Source organism: Orycteropus afer, unplaced genomic scaffold (genome assembly GCF_000298275.1).
Source record: "Orycteropus afer afer isolate SDZICR_OR568_19922 unplaced genomic scaffold, OryAfe1.0 scaffold00043, whole genome shotgun sequence".
Taxonomy (NCBI): domain Eukaryota; kingdom Metazoa; phylum Chordata; class Mammalia; order Tubulidentata; family Orycteropodidae; genus Orycteropus; species Orycteropus afer.
In genome coordinates this window covers 6,530,936-6,553,784 of record NW_006921630.1, presented here as the reverse complement: position 1 = coordinate 6,553,784, position 22,849 = coordinate 6,530,936, and the positions used below count along the sequence as shown (strand labels likewise).

Below are 22,849 nucleotides of genomic sequence, written 5' to 3'. Positions count from 1 at the left end.
CACATATTCAAGATAAATTTATGGAAGAAACTCTGGTTGAATACACTGAAGCTCCCATCTTTCACCTAATTGCCCTTCTAGCTGGTTATCTTCCTCCACACTCGTGTTCCTTTTGAAGCATCCCTCCAGATTTTTAAAAAACGGCAAATCTGATACAGTAATTTCTTTTGCTTAACACTCCTTGCTTTTAAGATAAAATTCGAAATCTTTAATGTAACTTTAAAAGTGCTATAGGGTATAGACTCTATCCACCTCTCTATCTTTATATTATGCCATCTGCTTCGTCACTCCACAGCCACGCTGACATTTCAGTCAAACTCATGATCTTCCCCATCCAGGGTCTCTGCACATGTGGTTTGTTCTCCCTGAATTGTTTTCTCCCTATGACACAGTTCAGTTAAAACTTACTGATCTTTAACATCTGAGCTCAAATGTGTTCTTGGGGAAGCTTGTCCTGACCACCCTCATTAGATCAGTTTCTTCTGATTTATGCTTTTATAACAACTCTGTATTTCTACTTTCATTACTTATTATATAATTAAACACTTGTGTAAACTATATATTAATAGCTTGTTTCTGCCACTGAACTGTAAATCCACGAAGGAAGAGTCTTGTCTGTTTTCTTACTATTATCATTTGAAAAGTCTTTGCTAAACACTTTTCAAATATATCAGAGAATAAATAAATCTTATCTAAAGTTCTAGATAATAAGATAACAATTAACATATGCCGAGTTATATGCAAGTCAGACTGTTCTAAGTGCTTTACACATAGATAAATACCTTTTAATAATTTTATCAAGTAGGTACATTATTACCATCTTCATTTTGCAAACTAGGAAATGAAGCACAAACAGGTTAGGTAACTTGCCCAAGATTATACACACATAAGTGGCAGAGCAGGGATTTAAACTCAGGCAGTCTGGCTCCAGAGTCCATATTGAAATCCACTGATCTCCTTTCAGTTTAGGTCTTTAAGCTGTTTCCACTCAAGATTTTATTTATTTTATTATTATTTCCCAAATGTTTACCCACAAAACATTGTCAATTAAGTGAAATAGTTCATCTACTCACTATAGAAGAAAGCAATTTCTAAAACAGAGTGTAGAAATTCAACAAATGAAGGCTTTATGCTTTTAATATCATAGACTTAAAGTAAATTATATTCCTTTCCTTTTAGAATCTAACTGCATTCTGAACTTAGAAGACATGGTCAAAATAAAAATAGTTCGTATACTGACCAGGATATGATCTACTCGGTCTCTCTTCTTTCTCCCAAACTTCATCATCTTCTGCCAATCTGTTTTGTGGTTTGACTCCTTTTTAAGACTTAACAACTTAAGCACTTCAGTCGTTATGAAGCTCTATGAAAATAAGAGGAATAAATGAAACACTAAGTTCTTAGGATTTAAGTATTACAATGTAGGATACAGATTCCAATTCTGGGACACAATACTTTTACGAGCATACAGATTTCTTCTACTTCCAGTTCTGCTTAAAAATTTGAAAAGAAAAGCATTTCAGATGCTGAGACTTAATTCACTTAAAGAATTTTTGTTTTTATATAAAGCACACATATAAAATGCAGTGATGAATCTGCAAGGAAAAAAATCACCTCAGAGTTCTTGTTACGCAAGAACCACAATTATCTAACTTTGAGCTGACAAAACTACTAAAGAAAACAAAACACTTCCAAATTTGACAAACTGCAAAGAAATTTTTGGGAGCAATGCCATGAAAATGTACAGAAAATGTACAATGCCATAAAAGTGTAAGACTTTAACTGTGATAGTTTATTCTGAAGCACTAAAGCTTGAGTATATTAAATTAAAAAAGTATATATTATCCAACACTTCAGTATGAGAAACAGTAATTTTACTGCTAACAGTATTTGAACTACCAAACCTAAAAAATTTTTACAAAATGCTATCTCAGTGTTAAAATTAGTAGGCAAGTCTACTGTGTGTTACATTGATGTGTGTATTTTAATGATTGAAGGTATATATTATGTATCTTGTTTTGTTTCAACTTAGTTATTAATAATTTTATTCCTTTTTATGCTTGTTCTGTCAAAAAAAAAATTGTTAATGGGGGAAGGCACACATTCAGAATCACTGAATCATCTGGGAAGATTCTTAGACTACTGATGTGTCCTAAACACCACCGCTCCCCTGCTACACATGCATGCACACACACAAACACACACACACACAAGTATATGATGACTTATTAACTGTGGAGGAATGCAAGGAATAGAGCATATAGGTGTGTTCTGAAAACCTCTCCAGGTAGTTCTGATACTCTAGTCCTCAAAGCTGAAAATCATTAATGATGAGCTTGTTTGATATTTGGTATGAATCAAATTTAACTCTGAAATTTGTGTGTATGTGTGTGTGTGTGTGTTTGCTATTTAACTGAAGCCAGGGGTTAACAAATTTTTTCTGGGAAGGGCCACACAGTAAAAAATATTTTAGGATTTGTGGACCATATGGCTTCTGTTGCAACTATAGTCATCCCCCATACCCCTTATCCATAGCTTTGGTTTCCAAGGTTTCAGTTACTTGCAGTCAATTGCAGTCTGAAATGCTAAATGAGTAGTAAAGTGATGAAATCTCATGCCATCCCACTCCATCATTCACATAAATTTTATTACAGTATACTTTATAATTGTTTTTATTATTATTGTTGTAATCGCTCACTATGCTAATTTATAAATTAAGCTTTATCATATGCATGAATGTATAGGACAAAACATAGTATATACAGGGTTTGGTACTATACCCACTGTTTTAGGCAACCATGAGGTGTCTTGGAACATATCCCCCACAAATAAGGAGGGATGGCACACTCTAGCTTGCTGAAAGTAAAGAGGACTTGAAGCACTTACTGATGAAGATCAAAGACTATAGCCTTCAGTTTAGACTACACTTCCACATAAAGAAAACGAACATCCTTACAATTAGACCAATAAGTAACATCATGATAAATGGAGAAAATATCAAAGTTGTCAAGGATTTCATTTTACTTGGGTCCACAATCAATGCCCATGAAAACAATCAACATATTGGGCAAATCTGCTATAAAAGATCTCCTTTAAAGTGTTAAAAAGCAAAGCTGTCACTTTGAGAACTAAGGTGCACCTGACCCAAGTCATGGTATTTTCAATTGCCTCCTATGCATGTAAAAGCTGGACAGTGAATGAGGAAGACAGAAGAAGAACTGATGCCTCTGAAGTACAGTGTTGGTGAAGAATATTAAATATACCATGGATTGCCAGAAGAATGAAAAAATCTGTCTTGGATGAAGTATGGACAGAATGTTCCTCAGAACCAAGGATGGAAACTCTTTCTCATGTACTCTGGATATGTTATCAGGCGAGACTAGTTCCTGGAGAAGGACAACATGCTTGGTAAAGTAGAAGGTCAGCAAAAGAGAAAAAAGACCCTTATTATCAAGATGGAATGACCCAGCAGTGGCAACAATGGGCTCAAAAACAGCAATGATTGTGAGGATGACATAGGACCAGAGAGTATTTTATTCTGTTGTACATGAGGTCACTATGCATGGGAACCAAGTCAACAGCACCTAACAACAACAGCAACTGTACTCAGCTCTGCTCATGTAGCAAGAAAGCAGCCATAGACAACATGTAAACAAATGGGCATGGCTCTGGTTTAATAAAGCTTTATTTATAACAGGTGGTGGGCTGGATTTGGCCCACAGGCTGTAGCTTGCCAACTCAAGCTAAGCACACATCTTATAAATTTTTGTTGGTGTTCTGTCAGGATAAAATGCTTTTAAGCATTGTAACTCTAAAGGTTTGCTACTCAGAGTGGTCCTAGGACCAACAGCATTAGCATCACTTGTAAGCTTGTTAAAAATGCAGAATTTTAGGTTACATCCTAGACCTAACGAATAAAAATCTGATTTTCAACAAGACCCTCAGATGATTCAAACATACATCTGGGATACTGTTTCAGAGGTGTTGTTGTTGTTGTTGTTGTTATATGCCGTCGAGTCGGCCCCAACTCATAGCGACCCCTCCTTGGGTTTCCGCGGCAGTATCACTACGGAAGTAGGATTGCCCAACCTTCCTTCCGAGGAGTGGCTGGTGGGTTTGAACCACCAGCCTTCTGGTTAGCAGTCAAGTGCCTTAGGCACTATGCTACCAGAGCTCCTAGTATCGTTCTGGAAATGTAACTTTTACTGAATTAAGGAAACTTGAGTTGGCAGTAAATACGTTTCCACCAATGTTTTTTAAAGTTGGTTTGCTGGAGTCCTTGCAGCTCCTGGGCATCTAATTTTTTTAAGGGTTCTTTAGAAAACAAAGTAAGTATTTTTAATATATCATATTATACTATCCTACATATTTTAAAACCACATAACAATTTGAAATCTCCAAAATCAGAGATGGAAAGGTGATTAGCACTGATGTGTCCAGGGTTGACATGTCGAGAAGATTTTTACAAGGACATGTTTTCATGTGTACTACCAGAAAATTATACTTACCTTCTAAATTAATTATAACTAATATTTTTTCTCCTGAGACTTCCATAATTTATTCTTAAAAATTATAAACTGTTGCGGTGTAGTAAATTACTTAGTGTGGCTTTTCTACCCATAAGTCTTTGTAAACCCCAAGGTGGGATTTTCTATGAGCGACTGAGGAGCTCCTGATTGCTGAAGCTATCCACCTGAAGTATTTCTGTTGGGCGTGGCACAATACAATGTTCTGGGAGGTTCCCACTCTCTCTCAGGTGCTTAGGAGTTTTGATGCTATGACTGGCTAGTTTGACCACCCTGCCGGGCTCAAAAGGAGGCCTCCTGGAGGCAGAACTCTCTCTGACTGCTGGTTGAGGAAGATGTGCTGCTGAAAGAAACACACACCCCGGAAAGAGACACATGCTGCTGGGAAAGAGGCGCAAGAGACACGCATCGCTGAGTGAGACACCGAGGGACCAGCACTGCTGGGAAAGAGACTGTGAGAGACTGTTGGCTGAGGGACGGTGGGCTGGGAGAGAGACTGAGCATTCTTCCTGAACTTGAATTGTAGTCTGGTGCTTCCCTAATAAACTTCATAATCTGTGAGTTGTGTGTGGCCACTGCAGCGAATTATCGAACCCAGGAGAGAGGTGGTGGGTGCTTTGGGAGGAACGGTTGGAGAAAGAGCCGGAGGGAGGCAGCATGTCTGGCCTTGTAGGAATAGGCCTTGGGTTACTGCTGGTAATCCTGTCTTCCCCTTGTAGGGTTAGAGAAGGTCAGAACATGTGGCCTCCTTGCCGTTTTTGCAACTGTGTATATATAAGAAATTACTCTGGAAGATCATATTTTGCTTTACACAATATAAGGTTTCAATGTTCTTTAACCCTCATTCCTTCAATGCTCATGAATTCAATGAATCAACAAATATTTATTGAATACTATGTGGTAGGCCTTGAGGATATAAAGGTGAACAATACAGAAGAGTACTTGCTTTCATGTCATTTATAGACCTGTGTAAATGAACAGCAAGTCATAAAAGGAGATACTCTATTATTCGCAGTTTACCTTGATTTCGTCAAGGTCATTTGGATTTTTCACTCGTCGGAAATAACTGGAGTTGATTCTACATGGCTTCATCCAGACAGGTTGATTCAAGTTGGGATCCTCAGCAAATATTTCCTCAAAAATCTCTTTTGTTAAGTCAAAAACCGCCTTGATGTAGAAAAACAAAATAAAATGGCTAAGAATTCAAGTATCAGACAATGGAAGGAAGTTTTAAAATTAGAATTATCCTATTTTACATACCTGTTTGTAGACCCTTTTACTAGTGCTTTCTATATCTTGACCCTTGCTGATACAGCCAAGCAGTTCTGCAGGAATACTGATACTATGCAGATCATGACCTAATTCTTTACATTTCCAAAGTTCTTCTGCTGCACCATGTACAAGAATTTCCACTTCCTCTGCAGTATGTGGGACTGCCAATAATGTTTCACATGGCTTTTGAGGAGGTCTTTTAGATTCTGCCATTAGAGGTACAATTGTTTCTTCTACCTTATTTTTTTGGACCTTGTGAGAGGAGCTCAAACCAAAGTCTTCATCAAACCAGTCTTGATCATCTCCTAAAGTGCTCAGGAACTCTCGGCTGATCTCAAGTTCAGCCAGTCTCTTAGCAAGCTCTTCCTGCCCACTGGCACCAAACACTGGGCTTTCCTGTAGAAGTGGAACAATTCAAATAGAAGACAAAGATATTATTTGTGTATTTATTATTTCTCTATAAATAAGCAAAACAAAAACAATATGGTGGCTACTAATGAACAATTTAAGAAAAAAAATTATCCCGTTTCCCACAATTCTATTCATATAAATGTTATATAACTGAATTCTGATAAAATGTTTATTGATTAGTTTTTTCCTTTTTGTATCATCATTATCCTATTTCTGAGGGACTGTCTGTCTCCAGTATATAGAGATGGGATGTTAAATTTCTCACCTTTGGTGATTTTGGTGATTATCTGGCTCAAGTTACTCAAAATCATTACTTTTGCTCAGTGGTCCATGGGCATCCTAAACAAGTTGATGGTCTGAGTATATGTCATAGTGGATATACTTTAGTTTTACCAGAATCAACATCACAACTGGTAACATCTGCAGGGCAACTGTGACTGAGACAGACCAGTAATTTCACAGGCAAAACAGGATTTCCTTAAGAACTGGGCTGTTAACAATTGGTCATTCTCCATGGAATAAATCTGTACAGGCCAATCTGCACAGGGATTTAATCTATGGACAGTATACAAGGTTGTCAAGCCAGCAGTTTAAATGGATGTTTTAGTTATCATAAGCCTATTAGTGTTTGTGACACTCCTCTAGTGACTACTCATGACATAATAGAGGACAATTACACTTCAGACAGAAAAATAGCTACAAGGCATTTAAAAACTAGTATAGTGATCTTTCTCTAATAAATAACATGTTAGAAAAAAAACTACCAGGAGCCACAAAATTAAAATGCCCTGTACAGGTAAGGTAAATTGACACTTTTTCTGTGACTAAATACTTACAGGTCTGGGACACATATCTGGAGAAGAAATCTCTTCTTTCTCATCTTCTAATTCAGACCTTAAGAAGCAACTTGGAACACTTGATGACTGTTCGTCAAGATTTTGGAAGAGGCCTTGGGGTGGTACCTTTTTCTGGTCATCATCAATAAGCTCTTGATTGCTAAGGTGGATTTTTTCATCTCTAGTTCTTTTAATTTGCTGGAGTTGTTTGACTGTATCCTTCACAAAGCCTTTTAACAAATTGTCTGTCAGTAAGCTGACTGTTTCTAGTTGTTTGGACTTTTTTTCTTCACTTAGTGATGACCTCAGCTGAGATTCCAATTGTTCCTTTTCTCTTGTTAAAAGGTCCAGAAGTGGAGTAGAAAGCTTTTCTGAAACTGTAGAACATAAGTTCTCTTCTTTTTCTGTAAACTGCTGTTGCTTCTTTAATTCTTCTGAAAAGGTATTGTCTAAAGTATCATCTTCTACAGCAATGGATACCTCTTCTGTGGCACCAGAAATAAGATCTTTATTTTCTTTTGAAGAAATTAGTGAATCCACTGAAGACTGCTGGTCAACATGGGCTTCAAGTGTCCCAGAAAGGTCTGGTATATTGCCTGTTTCTATTTCAAGACTTCTGTCAACTGAGGCTTTCATATCATGTCTGCTAGTTAGAGATTTTTCATTAAAATATTCAATTGTATCCTTTTCTCTGTCAGACTTGGGACCCTCTGCATCTTTTGGTTCTTGATTATAGCACTGATGATATTGTTCATCTGAATATGAGTCTTCATCTTCATTTATGTCTATGTAGTCATCAAAGTTTTCTGGAATGTGAGATATTTTTTGAGGAGGAGCAAAAATACCATGCTTCTCTTTGCATACGAAGTATACAATATTGTCATATGTTCCATTGTTATTTCCTTCAGGTTTATCCAACTCCACTCCAGCCCAAAATCCTTTAGCAAAACTAGTCACACCTTTGAATCGAAGAGTTCCTGGCTGAACGTTGCCAATTAATACCCTATCACCAATGTGGAAATCAAGTAACTCATCTGCAACAGAAACTGAAGGCAAAGAAAGGGATTCAGTAACTCCCTGTTCATGCTGTACATCACTGCGCTCCTTACTTTTCATAAGCTCAGTAGGGGACTTGAGTTCTAACAGCCTTTCAGAGTGGACATTGCTACGTATAGAAAGGCTCTTCTCACTTAGGCATTCACTAATTTCATCATCACTACTAAAGCTAGTAGCTCTACTTCTAGAGTTCCTCATTGGCTGAGAATCTTTCCTGAGTGAAAACAAAGATGATACCTCAAAGTCATCTTTGTACAATTCAGCTGAAATGTCTTTCCTGAAAGATGTTTCAAAATCTTCAGAGTATGATAGCTCTTTAGCAGGAGAAAGATGCTCTGACAAAGATGAGTTCTTTTGTTCTTGAATGTCTTTTCCTGACTGGATGTCTGGACTATGATCCACATCTTGATCTGACTGTTTCTCTTTTAACATTTCCTCTTTCTTATGAAGACTTTCTAAAGCTAATCTAATTAAATCTTTCTGAACATTTACAGGATCTAAAGGAAGATCTTTCCTTGAAAGAATTTCAGGTGAATCTCCCTGTTCCAGGTCTAGTTTCAGTAAGACATCAGACTTCCAAGACTGTTTAGAACAGGCATCTTCCATCTTACTCTTCTCCAATTTTGCATACTCTATATCTTCTTGTATTTCTGATTTTTCATTAGATTCTTCAATGTTAGTTTCTGATACATCAATAATTCTATTAGGGGCATTTAGTAGAGGTAATGAAGATACATTTTCTAGAGAATCTCCAGATTCTGCCCGATTTTTCCTTGATGATCTGAGAATTGGAGATGGTGTTTGAAAATGCTCTTCTCCTTGGCTATCCAATTCAATCATTCTCTTTGCATATGAAGATAAAGACTTTTCTGATATTGATCTCTCAGAACCTGACAACACAGCATCTTGAAGAAAAAGAAAATCAAGACATCAAAATCATTTAATTATAATCTTTTGATTCCTGTAACCCACGTTTAAGTAAAAACCAAATCTTAGTGCGGAAAAACTCTGGTCAATAAAAATGACCTGTTTTAGTTAGCAAACAAGGCAAGTTTTTCTTTATTATTCTAGAAAATGAGTTTGGAATAATTTCTTAATATTACCTTAAAAATGAAAAAATGGATCTAAGTTCAGAGATACACTGCCTTGTATGATTATTCTCAAATCGTGAAAAAATAGAATTATATAATGAATATTACTTGTACTTTTCAAATAGGAAACAGATGAGAAAGGAGGAAATATACTTCTACACATACTTCTAAAAGAATGAATATTCCTGAGAACTTCAAGGAAGCTCCCTAATGTAAAGAAGAAGAAAAAGAAAATAACTATTTCTGTAAATATGGCACTTTATGAGCCAACTTCGCAAAATAAGATGAAAATAAGTATGATCTGATCAGTTAATATACCAAGGGCTAAATGTTTTGAACTCAAATTTCTATTTTCCCATTCTTATTATGCAGGCTTTTCCATACTTTAGTTTTGTTTTATTTTCTCCTTGAATAGCATTTTATTCTCAATCATTACCCTCCACCCCCTTTTTTTCGTTAAACTGAGAAAAACGTATATAATTGTATACCCTGAAAAACAGTGTAGGCTGGAAAGTCACTCCGTGGAAGAAAGACATGTCAATCTACTTCCGTAAAGATTTACCACCTTGGAAACCCAATGGGGATCTCCATGAATCAGAATTGACTTGACAGCAGTGGGTTTGGTTTTGTTTGTTTGGGAAAGAGACACCGATTCAAGAAGAATACACAGATAAAAAACACACATGGCTCTTAATGATGCTGATGATATACTCCCAATTTTAGATCAATATATCTTCATGCTTCAGTTTTTATCATAAAATTGGGACAATAAAGACTGAATTACATAACTTATACATAACAAATAAATCACTTTATAATATAAAGCAATTTAAAATATTAAACAACATGAATTTCTGTAAGAAATTCATTTTTTAAATAAAAAAGCTGGACAGGTAGCAGGGAAGGCTTTTGCACAAATCCTTAAACTATGTAGGTACAAGTTAATTAATTTTTTCTAGTCACATACCAACATGTTCAGCAATAGACTCCAGAGATGCTCTAGAACGTTCGGACTCTGTCAGTGATTTCCAATTCTTTGCTGTTTCAGATCTGAAGTAGAAAAATGAATGAATAGAAACAAATGTATTACTAATACTGTAATAAATTGGTTAAAAAAGGAAAATAAAAAGAAAAGCAGTTGACTTTAGATAGCTATGTCATTCTTCTTCACCAGGAGGTGTCCAACCTTTCAACCTTTGCTTCGTTCATCAAACCTATTTCTGGCCCTCATCACTCTTAGTTGATGGTCTTGCCTCTTCTAATGAGAAAAACAGAGGCCATGAGACTCATATATTTTTTTAAATTTTTTATTTTGATTTGGCTGAAAGTTTACAGAGTAAATTCATTTTCCACACAGCATTTCATTCATATACATTTTGTTTCATGACATTGACTGCAACTGGTAGGAATTTTCTTATTTTCAATCTTTCTACTGCAAATCTGTCTATATTCACAGCTATCCCAACTACCCTCTCATTTGTTCAAAACTATTTGCTCAAACCTCTTTCAGCCCCAGATCCTATACTTTTCCACAGTCTCATGGATTGAGCCTGCTTAATTATCTATTCTCTTTTCTATAATCTTTAGTTCTTCAATTTAGGGATTCTTTCCTTCACCTTAAGTTGGGCTCAAATCTCAAAAAAAATTTTCCCCCTCAGTTCTCCTTTCTTCCACCCTACACTACTGTCCTCTTTTCAAAAAAAACAAAACAAAACAAAAAGAAACCCTACCCCCACTGCTATCAAGTTGATTCAGATTCACAGTGACCCCTGTAGGGTTTCCAAGGCTGTAAACCATTATGGAAGCGGAATGCCTCATGTTTCTCCTGCACAGCAGCTAGTGGGTTCAAAGTACCAACATTATGGGTAGCTGCCAAATCCCTTAACTACTGCACTACCAGAGCTCCTATCCTCTCTTAGGCTCTGTATTTAATAGGAAGAGTTACATTCACTATATTCATTCCTTTGCTGCTTCTTCATTTTGCTAATCCATAATATTTGGCTTCCACTTCTACTTTGCTATAACCAAACTCACTGCTGTTGAGTTGATTTAACTCATAGCGACCCCTCCTTGGGTTTCTGAGGCAGTATAATGCCCTTCAAATGTTGCCATTTCCTCATAGTTAGTATTTGATGTTGTTAGGTGCTGTCAAGTCAGTTCCAACTCATAGTGACCTGATCTACAACAGAAAGCAACAATGCTTGGTCCTGCACCATCCTCACAGTTACTGCTATGCTTGAGCCCATTATTGCAGCCAGTGTCAATCCACCTCTTTAAGGGTCTTCCTCTTTTTTGCTGATCTTCTACTTTAAGCATGATATCCTTCTCCAGGTCCTGATAACATGACCAAAGTACGAGAGAGGAAGTCTCATCATCCTCGCCTCTAAGGAACATTCCCACTACACTTCTTCCAAGACAGATTTGTTCGATGTCTGACAGTCCATGGTATTTTCAATACTCTTTGCCAACTCATAATTCAAAGGCATCAACTCCTCTTCAGTCTTCCTTATTCACTGTCCAGCTTTCACATGGACATGAGGCAACAGAAAATACCACGGCGTGGGTCAAGTGTGCCTAAGTCTTCAAAGTGACAAATTCGCCCTTCAACACTTTAAAGAGGTCGTCTGCAGCTGATTTATTCATTGCAATACATCATTTGATTTCCTGACAGCTGCTTCCATGGGTGTTGAATGTGGATACAAAAATGAAATCCTTGACAACTTCAATCTTTTTCCCATTTTTGATGTTGCTTGTTGGTCCAGTTGTGAGGCTTTTAGTTTTCTTTACATTGAGGAGTAATCTGTGCTCAAGGCTGTAGTGTTTGATCTTCATCAGTAAGTGCTTTTTAAGTCTTCATTTTCAGTAAGGAAGGTTATGTCATCTGCATATCACAGGCTGTTATGGAGTCTCCCTCCAATCCTGATGCCACATATTTCATATAGTTCAACTGAATAGGTATGGTGAAAGGATACAACCCTGATGCATATTCTTCCTGATTTTAAACCATTCAGCATCTCCCTGCTCTTTTCCAATCACTGTCTCTTGGTCTATGCACAGGATTCATGAGCCCAATTAAATGCTCTGGAATGCCTGTTTTTCACAATGTTATCCATAATTTGTTATGATCCACAAGGTCAAAAGCATTTGCACAGTCAATAAAACATAGGTGAACATCCTTCTGGTATTCTTTTAATACCTGGTTCCCTTTTATTCTCTCTGAATTCATATTTTGTCTTGGTGATGTTGATATATCATGGCTTAACCACCACTTACATGTTAATGATTCCTGTATTTCTAACCCTAACATCTTTCCTTAATAATTTCACTCAGATGAACTATAGCACTTCAAAATTAACATTTTGAAAATCAAAATCATAAGCTTCTCACAAAATCATCTGTTTTTCCACTCAGGTTCATGAAACCTTGACCAACCAACTACCTAACATAGAAACCTCGGACTCACCATAGGTTTTCCCCTGTACCCTCATGTAGCACTTTAGTCTACTTCCTAAATATTCCTAACATCTACCTCCTATTCTCTATTCTTATTACTGCTGCTTATTTTTCAGACCTGACTTAGCCTATTATCCTTCCTGCTTCTATGCTTACTTCCTTCTATCTTCATATTTTGGTCAAAAAGATCTCTAAACACAAATCCGTTTATGCTCTCTCTGGTTAAAATCCTTCAGTACCCTAGGTTAAGAAAATTATAAAGAAATTCAATTGTATAGTAGGTAGAAATAAAATAAAATTTACAGTTACTAATGTAACAGAAAAATATACAGTTAATAAAAACACACATAAAATCTAAGCATAACAAAATTTGGAAGGAAATATATCATAGTGTTGATATTTCCTATTTTGGGATAGTTTGAAATGAAATGACATTTTTTTTTTCATTTTATTGCTTCCCTAGATATTCAAATGACAATAATAATTGCAGCTAATACATAGTGCTTACTGGGTGCTAGGCCCTGCTCTAGGTGCTTTATAAATATTAAGTCTTTTAACCCTCATAACAAGTATATTTGCCAGGTATTATTATTATCATCTCTGTTTTATAGGGATATAAATCCCTATTAAAAACAAAAACACAGAGAAGTTAAATAATTTGCCCAAACTTACATAGTTAGCTGGTATTAGAGCCAAGAATTAAACTCAGGTAACACTAAATTAACTGTAAGGAGCTGTATTATTCTTGTAACAAACAATACCAAAGCTAAACCAAACTCACTGCCGTCAAGTCGGATTTGACTCATAGCAACCCCTCCTTGGATTTCTGAGGCGGTATCACTACGGAAGTAGACTGTCCAATCTTCCTTCTGAGGAGTGGCTGGTGGGTTTGAACCCCCAGCCCTCTAGTTAGCAGTCAAATGCCTCAGGCAGTACGCCACCAGAGCTCCCCTAACAAACAATAATATCCCAAAATATTAAATGTTAAAAAAAAAAGCACAAAAATCCTTCAACAGTTCAACATCTTTTACAAGGTAAAATACAAACTACTAAGAATGGAGTAGGAGGTTTTCACAATTTGGTTTCTTCTATTTTTCTAGCCTCCTCTAACTCCAGGAACTTCCTACTGTGTTCAGCTTCTATGATATGCCAACCTCTTTTTCAGTTTTGGACATTCACAAATGCTCTTCTCTCTGAAATGAATCTAATTTCTCAGTCCCACTAACCTGCCTAACTTCTATTGACTGTTTAAAATTTAGTTGAACTATTATAACCTGATATTTTTACATATCTCATTCTAATGTTGCTACTTAGTATTTTCTGTATTTACTTTTATTTGCTATGTAATATTCTACTACCAGGATACAACTTCATTTACTCAACATTCTGTACATAATGATTACTTTCAATGCTTTATTAATATAAAGGATGCTATGACAAACATATTCATGTAAGTAGAGGGGTTTTTTACACCATATTTTCTGAAACTAGATTTTCAAAATTGGGATTACTGGGTGAAACATTATAGAATTAAAAAAAAAAAAAATCTTTGAAACACTGCCAAATCGCTCTTCAAAGGTTTATATACCAATTTACAATAATACTACTAGCAATGTTTGAGAGTACCATTTTTACTGTGCCCACCAGATTTCAGGATTACAAACGTGTTTTTTTAAATTACATCTTATTATGAATTTGATTTGTGATATATCAGACATAACACTTTTACTTTAGTGAGTCTTGTGAAAAATAATTTTTCTAAGGGAAAATTATTATATTATCAGTATTTTTCTTCTACAATTTCACAGTTAATTAAAAAGTAACTCTGACTAAAAATATTTCCTTATTCTTTTCTCAAACAAGGCAGAATATAGATAAGTTATCAAAAATTTCTACCTGTGTAGTGGAAGGGGCTTGATCTTGGGTTTTTCGGAAGCTGAGGAGAGTGTTTTAATCTGAGGCTTGGCTGTTGGTGATGTTTCCAAATCTCGGCTAAGCTCGGCTTCAGTTTTCTTAATGAATTCATCATATGACTGAGTTTAGAAAAATCAGAGCAGTCACTAAGCAGAATTTTTAAATGCTATTTTAAATTATAAAATAGTATATTTTATGGTAAAATACTCAAACAGTAAAGATGATATAATATAAAAGTCCCCTTCCGTGTCCCCCAATCTCACTTCCCAGAGCTCTATAAATAGTTACTTGCATATCCTTCCTGAATATTCTGTGCATAAGCAAGATATAGCTCCTTAATATAAATTAAGAAATGATTATTACAGAAGTTTGATACTTATGAAACATTAATTCATATTCTGCCACATTAAAACACTTCTTTAATTGATCATATAGTTATTCACCAAAGGGTGTCCTAATACTTTAGTGATAGTTTCAAGGTTAGCATTCTGTTCTGAGTTTCAATGGCAGAAAGCTTTTTAAGAGACAGGTCGCTAAGAAGGCAAAGTCTTGAAGAGAAGAAGAGTGTGGTTGGAAGCAGGCTACTTCAGAATTGCGAATGTTTTCTGTAAACATTCTGTAAACAAAGCTTCACTACTTTAATTATACTCTGTATGTAATCTAGGGAAGTCTTCCATCTATTATATCTCTCCTTACTGAGCTAAAATATCCCTTTTTTACAGTCCTCACTATTTGAAGTGGTTTTCAGACTCACCATCCATGTCATCTTCAACTGAATTCTTAGTGCTCTGAAAAGTAACTCTTGGTATTAAACATGCACTACAGACAGATGGTCTGGTTAGCCAGGTATACATGGGGGACTTCTCAGATGTGAAAGCTAACTTAGAGGAGTGCAGTCCATTTATTAGACTTGTGATCAAATAAAATCCAAAGCATTTTTTTCACTATGAACTGCTATGAATTGTATACTTCTCCACTGTATACTACAGTGAAACCTGTGAGAACTGGAACTCAACGGAACTGCCTTGTTTTTCCAGGTGTCGCAAGTTTTCTGCCTTTGACAGGTTGCAGTCTTACCACTTTTCTATTGCTTGTTTTACTGGGAAAATAAAAAACCTGTCCTTCTCTGACAGGTTTCCACCTTACACAGGTCCTGGCTCTTGCAGGTTTTGCCATATACTTTCAAAATCCAAATACAGAAGTTTATTTGTCTCTACTTAGACCATCTGATAAAATGTTGAATGAGACGGATCCTTACAGCCCTCCTCTAAAGATGTCCTTCCGAACTGATAAGTCATTAATGAACATTGTTGAGCAATGCTACTCAATCTAACAGTATGTGGTCCATAGTAATCCTCCACTCAGAAGCCTGCAATAGCTCCTCATTGTCTACACACTACTTTTAAATCCTGGGCCTGTCCTTAGACCAATTAAATATAAATCCCTCAGTGCAAGCACAGGTATGTATGTATTTTTTTAAAAAGCTCCCCAGTTAATTCTAAATGTGTACTCAGGTTGAAGACTACCAATCTATGGGATGATGTCCAAACTCATTAGTTTGACTAGTTTGAAGTCATGACCATGATCTTTTAATTTTTGTTTCCTACTATGTTACAACATGACCTCCCCAGTACTGCCATTGTATCTTAATCACTTTTCCTACTTCTAAACATTTGTGTAAGCTGCAATCGCTATTGTTATCTCTGTATTGTGGTCCTGTGTAAATGTCTGTTTCTCCAGATCTTTTAGGGTTATTTTCTGTGTGGATGGTAGTATAGTATAATGGTAATAGCACCGCATTTAGAATTAGAGCTAGATACAAATCTTAGCTCTATCATATATCAGCTATGTGTCCCTGGGTAAATCATTGTCATTGAAACACAGTTTCTTCATCTGTAAAACAGAGACAATAATATCTCTACCTTGTTGCTATGAGGATTAAATGAGATATACATGTAAAGCAATTAGTAGAACTTCTGCCACATAAATAGGCACTTGACTATTTGATGATCCAATTAATAAATGTAGAAGGAAAGGTATGTTTAGTGTTATACAATAAGGACTAATGGGTGGAAATTAAAGGAAAGAAATTTTGGCTAAACATAACAAAGAGCTTTGTAACACACAGTCTAACAATGAAACTAACTGTCCTGAAATTCTGAAATTTTCTATTATTTGAAGGGTTACAGCAGACAGAGAAGGTTCAGACTGATTCTATAATGAATGTGATGGTTTAGGAACACTAGGCTGGAAGAATATATGTAATAGGGAAGCAGCCAGACGCAGACATCTAAAAGGCTATGCAGACACTAGAAGAAGGAGGTCATAAGGACCTCAAGCAGCTTGATGGTTCTAAGAATGAAAACGAACAAGCAAGAAGTTTTAGAAAAGAACAATCAATGAGATCTAGTGACTGAATAGATGGGAGAAAACAGAGTGAGGAAGGTACCAAAACCAGGTTTCCAGCCTGAGATAGCATCAGGCTTGGGAGAAACCATGTCTAGAGTTATCATTTAGGAGCCATGCAAAGAGAACAAAGAGTTACACTAATAAATTCTGTGGCATGAAACACAATTTTGCTTTTAAAAATAAAAAAGCAGTAATAATTCCAACAGCTAAAATTATTTATCTAATGGTTCTTTGCTTAAGAGGACATGACTATCAATCTTTTTTCATAGGCCTAATTTTTCTTACCAAAAAGAATTAACACTTTATTTCAGTATATAATACTTACATTTTAAATTAATATAACTTCATGCTTTAAGCAGAAGTTTGCTGTAATAGTCTGGTTTTTTTTTTTTTAAGGATAAAATGGGAAATCAAACAAATACTGAAAATTCCTGACCTATATCACTTTATTAACAACATTAAAAACATATATGTTACTCTCAGTATTAAACTCCTTTCTTCCTATGTCTAACCTCTAACTGTTTGATCAGACTGGCTTCTTGAGCTTTCAGTCTTTCCTTTTGCCTTTTTCTCTGCTCCTTCTTCAACTGGTCCACAACTGATTTTCTTTTCCGTAGCTCATCCTTCAGAGCTCTGATCCTACCTTCAATGTCACTCTGGTCAGATGTAGTTTCTGAAAGAGACACAAAATTTTAAATTTAATTGTACCTTGTGAATAAAGTTAACTTGATAAACTACTAATGAAAATTTTTAATGTAATATCATAAAAGAATACCACACTAATATCTAACATTAAGAAATTTGAGGTTTTGAAAAAACAATAGTGATTTGCATCTTTCCTTTCTTCTAATCTCTATTTTTCTCTTGGTCCTTCCAATTTATTTTCACTTTCTAATTGTACTATTTGAAAATTTTAATCTCAAGGTACCCTGTCTTGGTTAAGATAAGCAGTTGGCAGCTAAAAATGTTTTAGGTCAGTGATATTTGGACATTCTGTAAGAATTGTTTTCTGCTGACAAGGAAGTCACATTTGTCAATGTCTCCTCTAAATTAAGAAGCTCTGGTGAAGCTGTGATTAAGACACTGGGCTGCTAACCTTTCCACAGAAGAAAAATGAGGCAGTCTGCTTCTGTAAATATTTACAGCCTTGGAAACCCTATGGGACTTGATATGAGATGGAATCGAGTTGATGGCAGTGGGTCTGGTTTGGTTTTGGTTCCCTAAAGTAGTGGGAGCTCTGGTAGCATAGTGGCTAAGACACTTGCCTGCTAACCAGACGGCTGGCGGTTCAAACCCACCAGCCACTCCTCGGAAGGAAGGTTGGGCAATCCTACTTCCGTAGTGATACTGCCTCAGAAACCCAAGGAGGGGTCGCTATGAGTCAGGTTTGACTCGACGGCACATAACAACAACAACAACAACAAATTACACTTCAAAGTCATATTCTACCAACCTTATCATTTGAAACTGTGGTTCTGATGGTGAGTCATCAGAAGATTTCTTAAAATCACATAAAAAGAGAGAGATTATAAGGAAATACAACTCTGTTGTAACCTTTCTTTGAAAGCTTTTAAAATAAGTGAAATGAAGTCTAATTAAATCTTATTTTCTTCCCAACAGTTCATACATACACATAGTAGATGTCCTCAAAAACTCACTGCCATTGAGTTGATTCCAACTCATAGTGACCTCCCATTTGGTTTTCAAGTCTCTAAATCTTTATGGAAGCACACTGCCTCATCTTTCTTCCACAGAGCAGCTAGTGGGTTTGGACCACCAGTCATAGCAAAATCACGAAAATACATTACATTATAATTATCACACACTTGCTATGAAAATAAAGAAGTATTATTTAAAGAGACTATTTCATTACACACGGAAATTACATAGTATAAAAATGACTGCTCTGCATACCTCCTCCTCAGAACCACATAAATGTGTGATTTCCACACACCACTCCTTGAGTGAGACATTTAACAGCCTTACAACAGAAATACTATTATATACAAATCTGAGGACTTAAAAGTGCACTATAACATTAGATCATAAATAACCAGGTTTTTATTAGTATATCCACTTAAAATGCATAAGAACTGTGGCATAGTGAGTTGCAGCGTATGGCTTTTCTAGCTATAGTCTTTGTAACTCCCACCGTATTACTGGGTGGGACCATGCAAATATGTGTCAACTTGGCTGGGCAGCTGGTAGTGGTTATTTCCTATAATGAGACTGGCAATTAACTCCCTGGTGGTATTTGCCATGAGCAACTGAGTGGCTGCTTTTATACTCCTGACTCTTAAGTCATCCACCTGGGGTATTTCTTTCGGAGCAGCAGGAAGTAATCTTCTGGGAAAGTTCACACTCTCTCAGGTGTGTAGAACTCTGATGTTGGGATTGGTTAGTTTTGCCACTCTGCCAGGCTTAAAACGAGCCCTCCAAGAGGCAGAGGGGAAATCTCACTGCTGGCTGAGAGATGGTGGCAGTGGAACGAGGAGGCATGGGACAGAGCGGCAGGCTTACCTGGCCCACAGACACAGAGGCCAGGCCAAGAGGCCAAGGGCCAGAGAGGCGTGTCTAAGGGCACAGCAGAGGGGAGACTGTCCTGATTGAAGAACTGTATCCTGAGCACGTTCCTGAACTTGAACTGTGGCTAGTTGTTTCTTCCCTAATAAACCCCATAAGCTGTGAGTTCCTATGTGGTCACTGCAGCAAATTATCGAACCCAGCAAAGAGGTGGTGGGTGCCACAGGACGGAGGGCTGGTATCAAGGTTGGTAAAAGGGCTGGAGGGTGGTGGCATGTCTGGCCTTATAGGAAGAGGCCTTGGGCTGCTGAAGGTGATTGTCTTTTGTGTAGTTAGAGGAGAGCCAAAGACGCCACCTCTCTGCCGCTTTAGCAAGAAACAATTACAGAATTTATTTAAATGCAAAAAGATTATATAGGCTTTTTGGTACTGTGATCTAAATATCTGGATTAGAGAGAATGAAATCTGAGTTTCTGTCACTTATTGTCACTGATTTAAGCACGTGGTTAGATATAGCTTTTGAAAAGGGAATTCAAATGCAGTACAAAGCAGACAAACTTATTAGTCTTACCTGACTGTGTCATAGATAATGATTCATCTGACCAACTGTAACAGTGTTGATGGGACTTGATAGGTAGACGATATTGTCCTCCAGTCCTATGACTTCCTTTACTAGACTCCTGCTTTGATATAGATGCACAGCTTTTGGGAGGTGACTGTTCAAACAGAAAATCAAATGGGAACTGTTTTGTGATATAGTGGTACAATTCTATTTAAAATTCAAGATGTTAGTTAAACATAATATTTACAAAGGGTTTTTTATAACCCTATGACTTAAAAAGTAAAAAGATGGTTTACAAATTAGATAAAGAACAAGGCCTTACTTTTTTTAAAGGCACAGGGGAAAAAAAAAGAAAGCATGCTAAGATGTTTACAATGAACTAGGAGTGTATAAATGATATTTACTCTATTATTCTTTTAAACTTTTGAAATAGTAAACATGTATACTTTTACGAAAGAAAAAAGGAAGGGAGGGAGGGGGAAAAGAATCAGAGCATAAGATGACTGCCTACAAGAAATTCCTATCAGGAGAAAATCTCCACCTGACATCAAGTGGAATCAGAATGTCTGATTTGATTCTTGGCTACCATCCCTTCCTATCTCTGAGACTTTGGGCATGTTTCCTAGCCTGCTTAATTTTCAGAGTAGGCTTTATAACAGAATCTACCTTACAGGATTGTTTGAAGGAGTAAATGAGATAATTCATGTGAAGTATTTAGCATAGTACCCAGCACTTGTAAAATAATCACTCAATAAATAGTAGCCTTTACTATAAAAACCACTTTAAGATACAGTAGTTTTGATTTCCTTGATCTATTTCTCTCTGAGGGAAAAAAAACAAATTTTTTAGTATTCAATAAGCTTTGGCTATTCTGAAGCTCAATAATGATGCTAAATAGATTCTAACCAATTGATGGGAAATTATGGAAAAAAAAAGGCTGCAACAAAAAACAATTTAATATATAGTTTGGTTATAAATTCCTGTAGGAATCATGCTACAAATAAATTAGCTATGCAACAAGTCTATCATTATTATATAATAAATAAAAGATCACTAAGATGATAGTTTAATTAGAAGTCTACAAACACTGCATTTTAAATACACTGTCTTCAATTATATGCACAAGGATATTATTATTTTTTTTTAAAAGATCTTTGTTGGATAAACTATGTTTTTCCTTCAAAGTTTCAGGTGCTATGTTGTTGTTATGTGCCGTCGAGTCAGCCCAGACTCATAGCGACCCCTCCTTGGGTTTCCGAGGCAGTATCACTACGGAAGTAGGATTGCCCAACCTTCCTTCCGAGGAGTGGCTATAACACACGTGAATTTGATTTTTCAATAGGGGAAATGCAGTTCATTTTTTCACTTCTACATTAAAAATGGAATAGAGGATATTCTGTTCTAAATTTAGGCAAATGCTTTCTTTTTTTTTGTAGAAGACATTAAAGCATTAACAATGACTGTATTCATGTAATATTTCATATCATTATGCTAATTCCTTGATTTACTTTACAAAATCAAGTTACAAATAAAAATGTTTATCCTAAGTTTCTACCAGCCAGTTTCTTTTCTATGAAATAGAATTGAGGACGATGTAGAATACCTCCTTACTCTTAACAAGAACCATTATTCTAATATTGATTCTGTAACCATTTCAGACTTAAGTTAAATAGATGAAATCATTAATTTTATTCTGATGTTGAACTATGTTGTTGTTAGGTGCTGTTGAGTCGTTTCTGACTCACAGCCCTGTGCACAGCAGAATGAAACACCACCCGGTCTTGCGCCAGCTCCGCGATCCCTGCTATACTTGACCCCACTGCTGCAGACCCTGTGTCACTCCATCTTGTTGAGGGCCTTCCCCTCCTTCATCAACCCTCCACCTTACCAAGCATGACATCTTTCTTCAGGGAATGGTCCCTTCTGATAACATGACCAAAGTAGGTGAGACGAAGTCTGGCCATTCTCGCTTCCAAGGAGCATTCCAGCTGCACTTCCTCCAGGACAGATTTGTTAGCTCTTTTAGCAGTCCATGGTACTTTCAGCATTCTTTGCCAGCACCACATCTCAAAAGCATCCATTATTCTTTGGACTTCTTTATTCACTGTCCAGCTCTCACATGCGTAGGAGGTGACTGAAAATACCATGACTTGTGTCAGGTGCACCTTACTCCTCAAGAAGACATCTTTGTCTTAAAAGCTTGCAAGCAGCCCTATAGATGCTATGACGGGTCTCTCCTTGTCCAGAGCAAAGAAGAATGAAGAAAACCAAAGATTCATGGAAAGAATTAGTCCTAGCGACAGGTACACCATTTGATCTGCAGCCTATATGACTATGAGATAAGAAGAACTAGATGGTGCCCGGCTACCACTGTCAACCACCAGGAAGGCGATCTATATAGGAGATCCTGGATAGAGAGGGAGAACAATGTGGAACAAAACTCAAAATCATTTGGGGAAAAAAAAATAAGGGGATCAGGTTTGCTGCTCGATAAAGCCTGGTGGAACCAGAGATTAAGGCCCCTAGTTGCCCTTCAGGTCTGGAATTGAACATACACCTGTGGGTTCCAGGCAAACAAAAGACAGACATAGGAGTTAAACATTTACCTGAGGTAGATACATTCCTTGGAGAGAACAATCATGGGATAAAGGGCTGTTTATGCACAGGGAGACAGCTCAGAGGGCAGAGGTGCATGGAGGGATGGACACAGGGAAGAGGTGACTGTCAGGAGGACGTGGGAGGGGAGCTGTTGCATTGTGAATTGTGGTCAATGTCATGAGACAAAGTGTATGTGAA

General features: G+C 36.7%; 1 protein-coding gene across 1 annotated transcript in view; it reads right to left on the bottom strand.

Moving 5' to 3' along the window:
- The window catches only part of CEP350 (centrosomal protein 350), a 187,644-nt gene that overhangs the window by 26,032 nt on the left and 138,763 nt on the right, over positions 1-22,849 (bottom strand). Inside the window, exons 30-37 of the mRNA XM_007937637.1 lie at positions 20,063-20,207; positions 17,481-17,641; positions 14,542-14,678; positions 10,160-10,242; positions 7,046-9,006; positions 5,787-6,194; positions 5,547-5,693; positions 1,241-1,363 (exon numbers count right to left, since the gene is read on the bottom strand). Coding sequence (XP_007935828.1) covers positions 1,241-1,363; positions 5,547-5,693; positions 5,787-6,194; positions 7,046-9,006; positions 10,160-10,242; positions 14,542-14,678; positions 17,481-17,641; positions 20,063-20,207 — 3,165 coding nt within the window. The remainder of the gene's footprint in view (positions 1-1,240; positions 1,364-5,546; positions 5,694-5,786; positions 6,195-7,045; positions 9,007-10,159; positions 10,243-14,541; positions 14,679-17,480; positions 17,642-20,062; positions 20,208-22,849) is intronic.